This window comes from Manduca sexta, unplaced genomic scaffold (assembly GCF_014839805.1).
Source record: "Manduca sexta isolate Smith_Timp_Sample1 unplaced genomic scaffold, JHU_Msex_v1.0 HiC_scaffold_3164, whole genome shotgun sequence".
NCBI classification, from domain to species: Eukaryota; Metazoa; Arthropoda; class Insecta; order Lepidoptera; family Sphingidae; genus Manduca; species Manduca sexta.
The window spans coordinates 407-13,246 of record NW_023594202.1 but is presented as its reverse complement, the minus strand read 5'-3'; the positions used below and the strand labels follow the sequence as shown (position 1 = coordinate 13,246).

Genomic DNA, 12,840 nt, shown 5'->3' with positions numbered 1-12,840 from the left:
TAATTTGAATGGATCCAAATATATTTTGCTGCATGTTTGTGTAACAATGGTAAATATTTACTATGTACACACATATTAATTTTACAAATCAGCACTTTATATTACCATTAAAAGGGGAAGTTCACTATTTTTAGTATTGCCATGAGTAAAAATTGTGAAAACTTAGTAGAAAATTTTCATATATTAAATTATTAGAGATAAATTAGTGTATTTATAAATGGATAATAAACCAATTATGGTAATGTTGGTGCACTTTGATATTTTTAATTTTGTTCTCGTAATGGTCTTGTTTGGAGTTATTGAATGGCAGCATATATTTTTCGAAATAAATGTGTTATCGAAGATCCAAAATAGAATTACAATATTAATTTTATACAAAAAATAGCATTAGTTATTAGTTATATGTTCAACGGGATTGTATGATAATAAAATAACTATGTAGATCAAGGCCTTACGTTTCACATCGAGTATAGCTAAAGGATAATTACATCTTATTTATACATGTAGTATAAATAAGTGCTTATGATAAGGTGCTTGGATTGTGTGCCTTGATTTTTAAAGATTTAAGTCAGTATTTTAGTGAAAAATATATCGTATTCCTATAGTCATAAAGACAAAAACAGATTAATATAAAAGTAAATTCTATGGCATTGGGGAACTGAATTCCTTTACCAATTTTAAAACATTTTTCNTACATTCCTATTTCGAAAGTCTGAGTGGCTATTATTTTGAATTACAAGACTATATTATGTATTAGATATAATAGCTAATAGGCATATAATTTAATTATTGTTATATCTAAATTTTTTCCCTTTCTGTATCGAACAATACTTTAATTGTATTTTGCGAAATATCTGTGCTAATAATAAATAGTTAATGTTGTATCTATTATATATTTATCCATCCTTACATTCCACAATTTACTTATTTCGATATTTTATATTTACGTACTTATATGTAAATGTATTAAAAAGTATAATTATCTTTTACCTTTTTATAAGTAAAGTTGCCCTTGGATACAAACAGTATTTTAAACATTCCCATAAGTTAAGAATGTGTACAATATCTTGTGAAGTACAATTAGTGAACAGAGAATTGAGCAAGTGCCTTATTTGTTTTAACGCCGTGTAGTACATGACCACTTTATATTTGTAATATTTATGCTTTACCAAATAAACGTAAGAAATGTGTATGGTTTTTTATTTTTCCTGTTGGTATTCCTTTTTGAGTATCGAAATAACGTGTGTAATTGCGTGGTTGTAGATTATCTAAACGAAATTGAAATTCTCTAGGTGCATACCGATAACAGTGTTGATAGCATAGCCCCGCTAGTTGTAGACAGTCCAGAATACACAACGCTAAGTAGGTATATCTATAAATTATAACAGTGTCGTCTGCACTTCATAAAATGGACACTAGACAATGGACTCGAATGGAAAAATAATATAAGCACGGTAACAAGTTATACTGTAGTCTGACTAATATTATTATACTTACATAAATGCGAATGTTTGTAATTTGTATGATAGGTGTTTGTTAGAAATGATAAAGAAATAGCTGATTGGATAGGGATGAAACGTTGCATAAGGACAGTGCAGACTTTCGCAGTGAGAAAGGTTTGTCGCGGGCAAATCCGCGACATCTAAACGATAATGTAATTTTTTTGCATAGTAAATATATTTTATTTACTCAAGATTACAAACAACGTTTAATTATAGGACACGTGTAATCTTAAAAAAAAACTTATGATATGGCAAAATTCAATTTTAAATGAATAGTTTAGCTTATGAAAACTCACCAAAATTACGACTGAATATTAAAAATAGCTTAGCCAAAGAGTCTTTTAATTGAAATGTGTTTTACCTACCTTTTTCATTTATTTATCGGTTGGTTCATCGATTTCAATTTCATCCCTATTGCCAACCTCCGTTGCTCTATGTTTTCGAAGACACATCCCTAAGCTATTATTCTCGATTTGTCAATGCGAGGTTTTGTTTTTGATTTGTGACAACTGACGCGCGTGGATACATGCTCTAATTTTGGAAGCTGAATATTTTTCCTTGCGATAACAAACACGTTATGTTAATCTACTAACGTCCAACGAAACTGTACAGTTGGAGGTAATTTGCAACTAGAAAAATAAACATGGCCTGCTGGAGGCACATTGTGATGTTATTGTTCTGGTTTATTTGTTTATTTTCACATGCAAATTCTTTACCTTACGTCGGTAAGTTTATTTAAAACATTTTTCCGGTTTTCTTTTCAATTTAGTAGCTATTTGTGAACTATTTCGTAAACATATTACATCATAACAGTTTACCTGCTTGCATCAAATTATTGTTTACGTATATTTGTAACTGTGAATCTTTGTATGATATCGTATAATCTTAATCATATTTTATGAATAAATAAAATATATTACTCAATAATTGTCAATTTATATTTTTTACACAAATAACTGTGACAAAAGTAACAAAAGTTTACAATTAATGCTGATATAACTGAAGGAAGAGATAATTTTAAACAATGCTATTTATTTATCAGCAACACAAGTAATTCCGGGAAGCGTGATACTAATTTTATTTGGCTGTTATGCGCTATTCATTCTGCTAAAATTATATTTTAGAACTTTCTAGTATAATTAAAATATCCACTCTGGGTGGCGAATGGTCCATATAATCTGATTCCTGTATGTTTCCCTTTCGTTGCATATGTAAAATCTAATAGTCATTAAAACAATTTACAGACTGCATTGATGCATATTAGTACTTATCTTATGTTATATCAGGTTCCTTTTTCGAAAATTTCAGCCATCACCACTGGTATGAATCTAGATTAGCTTTTCAGCTAAAGTTTGACCAACACATATTACTGCCGCTTGGTTTATGGAATTATAGGAAATGTAACTAAATATTAATTTACAGTGCATATTCTATAAGATTGAAAATGTTATCTGTTAAAAATAATGTTATTTAGATCTATTGTGCTACTAATCCAAAAACCACTTAACAAAAAATAATTTTAACCATCTTTTTACTTGTTTTATTATGTAACGTTTCTCTTTCAGTTCACTATCTTAGCGGACCTGCAAGTATAGAGCGAGATGTGCCAACAGCGTCAGCAAAACAGACTCTTGACATCTATTGCTACACAGGCACATCTAAAAGCTTGTTTACTTTGTGGCAAACAGTCAAGGTAGTTATATTAACTGAGCATTCTCATCAATTTTATTAACAATACTGTTACTAAAACTCGATAGTTTTGTGTTTAAGTGCATTAAGTAATTATATGACATTTAATTTTTACTACATGTTTCAACATGCGAATAGACTAAAATATACATGTATATTTTAAACAATATATTTTGTTACAGTTTCATATAAAATTAAAGAATGACGAATTCAGATATTACATGGGGAAAGATGCAGAGGAAGTATATCAAGCCTACACAGAAGACAGTTACGGATGGTCAGTGGTCAATCCGTTTCAGAAGAAAGCACAAAAGACCATGACACTTGGTCTGTATGATCAGACATGCATTGCATTGAATACAAAGGAACGACACACTATTGATTTGCTCGTGCAACGTAAGTTGTTCAATGTTTTTTGTTGGTGTATGTTATCATAGATAGTTGTTTCACCACTCAACTAATTGTGTATAGCTTTTGCTAAAGAATATTCCAGACAATTATTCATTAATATTGCCAATGTTTTGTTCTATTTCCTTGTATCTAATATGTATAAAATTAAATATAAAAATAAAATTCTGCTGTGTAATGTTCATTTTATCGAATAAAATATTTTTTTCTGTTAAATAATTTTATAATAGAGTTGTTATTAGTAGTTTTCTCTTTGTAATACTTATTTGTATTTATTGTAAGTAAAACCATCTTTATATTTGTTATACAATGTTTTAATGTTTAAATTTTTATTAGGAGTGGACCTCTGGCGTGTGCTGCTCATGTGTTTGGGTATTGGACTGATATTTGCATCTAAATCTTTGAGCGGTAACCCTGTGTTCTTTTACTTCTGCGGAATATTTGTTGGAGTTTTTGCCTCCTTTATGATTCTGGTGTACTATGTCAGTAAGCTTCTCCCAAAGGTAAGTTCGTTTAATAAATTAAATGATTGTAGTACAACAATAAAAATTTTACACTTTTAAGCCATGTTTAATTCATTTTCTATCAGTTTTGTAGATTGATTTAAAATTTCCATTTATTTAATAGTCCATTGAAATGTTACATTTTTTAGGCCTTACCTTGCGTTTTTTAGAGGACGCAATTTTATTTTTTTGAAGTGTAGGGGGGGTCAGTCTAAAGCTAATACCAAGTTTGTGGGGTCGCCACCCTTGTCCCACGGCCGCCATGTTATAAATTAGGGTTGAAATGGTTTTACGATGTATCTCTTAAACTATTTATCTGACAAAAAATTATAAACATTTTTGTTGCAAATTAAATTCTCTACAACTTTGGTCTAGTAACTTTTGTCGTAGAACTATAAATAAAAAGTTATAAGCGAAAATGTTAAGAAATTCAATGTTAAGCAATGTCCATTGCAACATCATCAGAACGTGTGTTTATAGGTTCATAATACTTTTTTGTACTCATTAATACCCAAATACCTAAGGCACCATTAGAACAAAAAGAACATCTGCCTGCTATTATTATTATTATTTCTAACCTCCCCTTATTGTAAGAATAGCTGATAATATTGTGTTGATGTTGTCGTTCAACTTATATCTTTTAGTTGTGCTACATATTTGTACGTGCGGATGTATTTTATTCTGTTTTTGATTATGAAGACGATTTCGAATGATTTTAGACACGATTTAACCTTTAGTGAAAACTACTTTTTTTTATTAGCATTTTTACTTTTAAAAGACTTTTATAATTCAATATGATAATAAATATCTTACGACAACTTAAACACAATATTATCAGCTATTCTTACAATAAGAGAGGTTAGAAATAATAATAATAATAGCAGGCAGATGTTCTTTGTTCCCTAATGGTCCTTTGGGTATTTGGGTATTAATGAGAGTACAAAAGTATTATGAACATTATAAACACACGTTCTGATGACGTTGCAATGGACATTGCTTAACATTGAATTTCTTAACATTTTCGCTTATAACTTTTTATTTATAGTTCTACGACAAAAGTTACTAGACCAAAGTTGTAGAGAATTTAATTTGCAACAAAAAATGTTTATACATTTTTTTTGTCAGATAAATAGTTTAAGAGATATATCGTAAAACCATTTCAACCCCTATTTTCAAGATGGCGGCCTGGGACAAGGGTGGCGACCCCACAAACTTGGTTTTAGCTTTAGACTGACCCCCTATACTTCAAAAAAATAAAATTGCGTCCTCTAAAAAACGCAACCCCAAATGTAACTTTTCAATGGACTATAATACATACATAAAAAATGCATAGTCAGTGTAATAAACTGGAAATTTGTTTAAAAATTCGTCATATTTTGACGCCCTCATAACTGTCTATTTCCATTTTTTTTTCAGAAAACCCTCACCTATGGTATACTGATCGGTGGCTGGACGGTTGGTGTGTATATATTCCAGCAGATATGGGAGAACATACGCAGCCTGATGGTTTCCTACCAGACATACATGTTCTGGTACACACTGATAGTAAGCTTCGTCAGCTTTGTGGTGTGCTACAGGATTGGTCCGCCCAGGAACCAGCGTAGCAAGAACCTTGTCATGTGGACTTTGCAGGTACACTACACGACAAATGGGTATAAAGTTTTAAGCCTACCTAATGTTGCATACAGAAGGACAGCTAAACCATAGATTGTTATTTGTGACTTCAGTATGACTACTATTTGATATAAGACGACTATAGAAGTTTTAGAATAAAGACAATGTTTAGGATCATTGATGTTTATTCTAACACAGTCAGAGGTGTGATGCGCACGCGCAGTTTGCTGTTAACACGCTGATACCATATTTGTTATTGTAGATGGTTGGTGTACTGATGATACTCTTCAGCAGCGAGTACCAGGAGGCGGCCGCGGCAATCATCATCACCACCCTCGTTGCCAAGTACTTCCCGGAATCTTTGCAGTACAAAATACTTGGATACTGGTACGTATGACTTTTGTTTATTTTTATATGTGTCTTGGTACTAGCAAAAGAGGTACAAAATTACTGTTCAGTGTAATAAATATGTTCTAATAAACTCCTCACATTCTGTAATAAAAAAAATTTACAATTGAATGAAACTTTATGTTACATTATTTTAAATAATAAATAAATTACCAGGCGTCGCAAGTTCCCGCCCAAGCAACGCTTTTTAACCAATGAAGAATATTATGAAGAAGGAGCCAGAGAGACGAAGAAGGCTTTGGAGAATCTGCGGAAGTATTGCTCCAGCCCCGACTGCGCGCAATGGAGTATCATGCTCAAACTGCATGACTCCAAGAGGTGATTGTAATTATTTTTTTTGCATTATATTTAAAGTGTCTGCAATCGATTTTTGTGGGCGGTGGCAGATGAAATTTGATTCTGGTTACATTAATTCTTAAAAATCCCTAATTTCTCGTGTAGGAAATGGACTATGTATATATTAATCAAAATTGAACACACTGTCAACACGAAATCTTATAGATTTTCAATATCTAACAAACTGAGCTTTACATAAAATGACTCTTGACACCAACAAAACTAAGTCGAATTTAAACTAAATGGAGTCGTAAATCATGTTGTTATAGGGTTGTACAAGAAGATAGTGTTTGGACACCGCGAAGAAGATTACGTAGGGAAGAACCCGGCACTAGCCGGGATAGCGGCAGGTGACTTAAAATGTTTTTTTTTTAATACTGACTGACGGTGGTAGGTTTTTCTACAGCCCTATTTGCACCAAAATAAACATACTTATCTTTACGCTGAAATATACCGTGTATGTTCCAAAATGGCGGTATTCTAAGTTGAGGGTGGATGATATGATGTCTAAAAGATTTTAATTTTCTGAACTACCATTCACCTGTTATGTGATATTATGAATATCATATTTGTATAACAACTTGCAGGCTTGTTTATCCAATTTCGATATTTGATTCAGTGGATTTCAATTTTGACTAGACTTAGTTTTGTTGGTGATAATAGCCATTTACTTATTTTATTTTAGGGACAAAAAACGGTTACATGTTATAAACCAAATTTATGATACCAAATTCAGAAATTACACTTGTTATACAACTGTGACAAATTAAACACCTTAGTAAGGACATTATATTTTTTAAATCAGGTTTGCAAGCTTCGTAGAAGGTAACTCTCATCTCAGCGATGACGAAGTGATGGACTACGAGGCATATGCGTTCTCTATGGAGCGTAATCAGAAACCGCAGCCCATAGCCAACTCCACCAGGGTCTTGGAGATATCAGACGATGATGACAGTGATGATGATGATTGAGCTATCTTGGTTGATGATGTAACGATTGGCTCATGTCCTGCAAGATTTGAAAGTGTGCAGAATTGTTGTGAATAACGGATTACCTCTAAGTATGAGTTCTATGACTTTTGAGGCTTTCCATTTGAGCTTAATAAACATGTAAAAGTTCAATTACGTCTATTCTAGACCTTATGATAGTGCAGTAATGTGGAAATTGTATCAACCAATAACATAATTTAAAGTGAAATGTGTGTTGGCATATTAGATATACAACACACATTCATTTAATAATTGGGTGTGGTGTACGTCATTCTGAGGTAACCTATGGTGTAATGTGTGATTTTTTATTTAGATCTATTGAATTGTAAGGCTACACTTGTGTGTAAGTGTTTTTGTATAATAAACAAAATTAAGACATTTTTAACAAAAAGGCTAATTGAACTCTTAGGTTATATTCTAAAAAGTTTTCTATTTTGTTGCTAATATTAAGCAATTTAAAACAATAATTTACATTTAACATAATTACGTGATTCTTAATTTTTTACTGTGTTTCTAAATATCTTACTGAGGTTGTTGAATACCATGTCCTCTATACTAATATCAGATAACCTTGTGTAAAATTTAAGCTCACTTAAGTTTTTTAATTTATTTATTCACTATGTAAAATTAGTGGAGGGACCTTTAAACAGGGTATTCAGTATTCGATTATTGTTTCTAATATATTATATAAAATATGACCTTTTATTTAGGGAATTAAAACACCTGTGTATTTTTGCTTATGCCAAGTTTGAAGTGTGAAGAAAAAACAGATTATACTTAAAAGTAATATTCATAGGCAGTGACAAATAAGATAGGTCAAACCACACATTGGAAATCTTTATACGATTTTTTTTGCGATTTACTCTGCCATTTTCATAATTTTTTTGCATATATTTTTACTACATACATGTACGCATGAACTGGTGTGTGTTTACTTAGATCCCTTGACTAAAAATACATACTGTGTTACTGAAGTCTATTTCAAACTTTGCTTATCTTAAGATGACTCAACGCTCCACATCAAATTAAAATGTTGACCAACATTGAGTAAATTTCTGAGGTTTGTACTCTCAATGATCAAAATAAGATAAGCAAGTCGTTGACAAATAGCAACAGTTTGTTCATTTATTTTTAGCCTTTCAGTCTCGAACAATGGTCTGTTGTAAAATTAAGATGTTTAGCTTTCGATTTTGATAAAATATATTGATCTCTAATATAGTTTTAATACGGATGTTTAAAAATATTATTAAATAACAATAAACTAACATACAAAATAAAAAGATATGCTCAGAATAAGGAAAAAATAAGTTTCCAATAAAAAAGATTTTCTGTCAATTGTTTGATATTTTTATGTAAGTCATGAATATAACGAAAAGGTATTAAACGACGACTACTAATTAGAATGGATAAAGTATTTTAAATTAAGTAGTTTTGAAAACCTTGAAGTGTGAAGATATCCTGTTACAAAACGGTGCCTTAACTTAAAAAAAATGTTAATTGTAGCGAAGTTGAGTTGTCCCTATTTTTTAAATTATCCAGTCTCATTTGTAACTCTACAAAGGAACTTAAAATGACCTGTAGTCTTCTCATTGTAGTTACTTAATGCTGAGAGTTTCTTAAAATCAACTTCAATGTATAAACGAGGGGACTGAATAGTTAGGTATTTTAAATGAAATAAATATTGTTAGTAATAATTTAATTGCGTTAAAATGTTTTTTGTACGTTAACAAACATTACAACATTTAATTATAGCACCAAATGCATCTAAATCAATTCTCTGATGTAAGGCATAGAATTTTTGTCAGAAAGTAAAGATAACCACAAATATTTATTTTATAGTTTGTTGTGTCATGTTGAAATTCATTTGAAAATAAATTAATTTAATTGGCAGTAATCGCGTCCATGTATTGACAATATTTGATACCTATGTTATGGTATTGCTTAATATAAAAATATATCCTACAAAGTTAATTATACTTGTTTTAAAAAACTGAGAACTTAGTTACAATATATACAGGTTGTTACACAAAAGGGGTTTAAAATCCCCATTTAAGAATTAAAAGTATAGAAAACAGATTGTGACTTCTCCTGAAATAATGTCTAATATTCATTGATATATCTCTATAAATTAGTATTCTAGCTTATATTTACCAGATTATATATAAGTTGCAAAATAAGTATGTTTTTTACTCATGGTTATTGTATTTAAGTTGGTTTGTATTGATCAAAATGATTGTTATACCCCTTTTTTTGCAATATCCTGTTTGTAATATACTTATTTTAAGTCATTTGGATGAAATATCTCATAATTAAAAGTTACCTGGTGTTTAATTACATTTAACTCCTAAGTATTGTCTTGTTTATTTCAAATATAATTTATACATTTTATTTATATTTCCACCCGTGACTGCCAATATTATACAACACTATTATAAATGTTGTTTCGTATGATTAAAAGATTTGAATATATTCACTATTTTTATTTAAAAATTTATAGCTTTCCTCTCTTTGTATTTAAATGCAGGTTACATAATGTAGTCATGACTAAAACTAAACTGAGTAAAATATAATTTAATGTCGCATACACTTGTATTGCACCAATCTCCTATTTTAGTAAGCCTTAAAACTAATTATTCTCTTGTCTATTAGAAATTGACGAAATATTTTTAGTCAAAACTAATGTGGTTTTAAAGGTTATTTTTCTTTATAAATCTCTTTAGTCACATTAGTTTATATTAGAAATTCTAATCTTCATTTAGTCTCAATTATTTTTGGCTAATGTATGAACTGATGACACTTGTTAGATGTTAGGCGGCGCGGCTCGCTTTCTTGCTCTTGTCTAGAGTTTGCGCAGGCGGCGGCGGTTTGGCCGACATGTGACGGCTGTACAGTCTGCAAATACAACAAGCACCCTGTATAACATGTTCTTTGTTGTACCCATGTTTCTATATAGAATGTTTCTGCTAAAATCCACCATGTATACAGGTGAAATATAATATAGCTGTTTTAATTTTAGGCAGTTTCTTCTGCACAACAGCCTAATAAAGATGGATTAGACTCTACACTAACCCCCTTACGCAACCTTACGAACAAATTATGTGTAGGTAGGTACACCTGGATACGTTGCTCTAATGTCAAATTTAAATTTGCAAGACAAAGGGTTGTGACGATGACAGACATATATCTACAGGGTTTATTAGTAAGGAGTTAAATGTTTTCCTAAGGTTAAATGCAAGGGCTGATAGCTCAAAAATTAAAATATTTGTAAGTTTTACAATAAATAATTCTAAGTATAATACAAATGATCAATTAACTTACACTTTATAAGTCTCAGATCGCAAGTAGTCCAGCACATGAGATGGTCCCAGCTTCAGCTGATCTTCTATTGGCGGTACCCAGAAGTTACCCTCCAATCGCAACACGGATTTATTGCTGGCTAGGTCCAGTGATCCTGAAAAATAATCCTTTTTAAAAGGTCGATCCTGTTTTCAAACTTATTATATGCCATGTCGTTTTTAATAAACTATCCCTATCTCAATATTCAAACCGATTCCAAGAGTGAACCAAACAAAATAACTAATTTGTAAGCATGTCAAAGAAAAACTTTATTCTGATTGGTCCATTTTTGAGATAGATCGGAAAAAGCGATTGAGATCATTTATTGAAAAAACATACAGCCGAATTGAATTTTCGAAGTCGGTAAAAAATTGTGGTAATTCAACAATGTTTTTCAAATTGAGTTTAATCCACAGATATCAACCTACCGATTTCAGGAGGCAGTACCACCAGCCTATTGCCTTGCAGATGCAACTCTCGGAGTCGCGATAACTGCCCCAGCTCTCGTGGTACTTCGATAAGGTCGTTTTCTCGCATTGATAGCTGAAAATAACGGATAATATTATTTATTTCGGTTTAAAGTACATTCTATAATTATATAATCACATTTGTTGAGAAAAGTCTTTGTAAATGATGGACCACCATCTTTCTGCAGTTTATCATCAAAAATGTTATATACAGGGTGGTGTAATTGATTCACTTGCATTGCAAGGTTACTGTAAATTAGCATGCCACTAACACTCCACATATGCAAGGTAGACTGTGTAGTTGATTAGAAATATTGATGGAATTGTACAATAAAAGTGCTAACTAGAAAACAGCTTATAATGAATATCTTTTCAACCATATTATTGATCTCAGTATGATATAAGAATTAATTACATAATTAGGTAATTTTCTTTAATAAATTGTCTTGTGTTAATATTTATTGTTTTTTTTTTACAATATGTTGTAGCTTGTTTTCATAATTAATACAAATGTAATTGTACTTATAGGTTTTCCTCATACACCTTATCAAGGTACTTTGTACATAGCAGGAAAAAATACATATAACTCACAATTTGCAAATTCTTCAGGTTTCCAATTTCAGGTGGTAGAAATTCGAAATCATTGTCACCCAAGTACAATGCACGGAGACTGTCTGAAAGTAAATATTTCTATTCATACACATATAAACAGCTGATGAAAAATGGTTTTAATATTTACCAAAAGAATATTTTTTTAAATGGTTCCCCTGTAATTCATACATTTTGATTTACTACCTAATGGGAGAGAGCCATGAATAACCAAATCTAGATTTATATAATAAAAGTCATAAAGTATGAAAGTAGGGGATAATATTCAAAATACTGTTTGGACAAAAATTCTACTTATATTATAAAGCTGTATTATCTGTGAGTGGCATAGTCTGTCTTTTCTTCCATTAATGGACATTAACCCAAATAGAGTTGCAAGCTAAGCTATAATATCAAAAATACTTACCCATTATAAAGAAATTTCCAGACAATGTTTTCTCATTGAGATTATTGTATGTCAAGTCCAAGATTTCCAGCACAGGAATGATCCAAACCCTCTCGGCAGGGTGTAAAGCCTGTTAAGGGACACATTGAGTATCCGTAGCTTGGGCAGTGACGATAAACTGACTGGTAACTCTTGGATGTGATTGTTGGCGAGATTCAGGATCTCCAAGTTGACAAGGTTAGCAAGAGCTGCAGGCACCACTTGTATCTTATTGTGACTGAGGGAGAGACGAGTTATGTTCTCAAGAGTGACTGTAAAAGAAATACAGTGTTATGCAAATGCCTGGGAAGTTTACAACTTATCAAGACAGATACAATATGTTGGTTCATAAAACTTGTCTGCTCAATATAAACATGCATTTGTCTCCTTCAATAACCTCTGACATTTATAAAACAAAAGAGGTTTGTTTGCTGGTATACATGCTATAAACCCAAAATCATTGGTATGATACCAGAATGAGCTTTTGAAGATTAGCCGTAACAAATTATTTATATTGCTTTTTCTGGGTTTAGGCTACATATAAATGCAACTGTC

At 31.1% G+C, this 12,840-nt stretch overlaps 2 protein-coding genes across 3 annotated transcripts; one reads left to right on the top strand and one right to left on the bottom strand.

The window, feature by feature from the left end:
- The first annotated feature begins 1,987 nt into the window (after positions 1 to 1,987).
- Positions 1,988 to 9,415, top strand: LOC115445731 (nuclear envelope integral membrane protein 1). 2 transcript variants are annotated; one of them, XM_030172119.2, is made up of 9 exons: positions 1,988 to 2,227; positions 3,068 to 3,195; positions 3,374 to 3,587; positions 3,936 to 4,102; positions 5,519 to 5,734; positions 5,979 to 6,103; positions 6,281 to 6,442; positions 6,730 to 6,810; positions 7,266 to 9,415. In XM_030172119.2, the coding sequence occupies exons 1-9, from the start codon at positions 2,146 to 2,148 to the stop codon at positions 7,429 to 7,431; spliced, it is 1,341 nt and encodes a 446-aa protein (XP_030027979.1). In that variant the 5' UTR covers positions 1,988 to 2,145; the 3' UTR covers positions 7,432 to 9,415. The 2 variants fall into 2 exon arrangements, with proteins under 2 accessions (XP_030027979.1, XP_030027981.1); XM_030172121.2 differs by lacking the exon at positions 6,730 to 6,810.
- A 499-nt stretch (positions 9,416 to 9,914) lies between these two features.
- LOC119192786 (ras suppressor protein 1-like) lies at positions 9,915 to 12,570 on the bottom strand (the record flags this gene model as incomplete). Its single annotated transcript, XM_037446551.1, is given in 6 exon segments — positions 9,915 to 10,341; positions 10,768 to 10,900; positions 11,214 to 11,328; positions 11,844 to 11,926; positions 12,268 to 12,342; positions 12,345 to 12,570. Coding segments are annotated over 6 exon segments (717 nt in total), but the record flags the coding sequence as incomplete, so codon positions are not given.
- Positions 12,571 to 12,840: the final 270 nt, after the last annotated feature.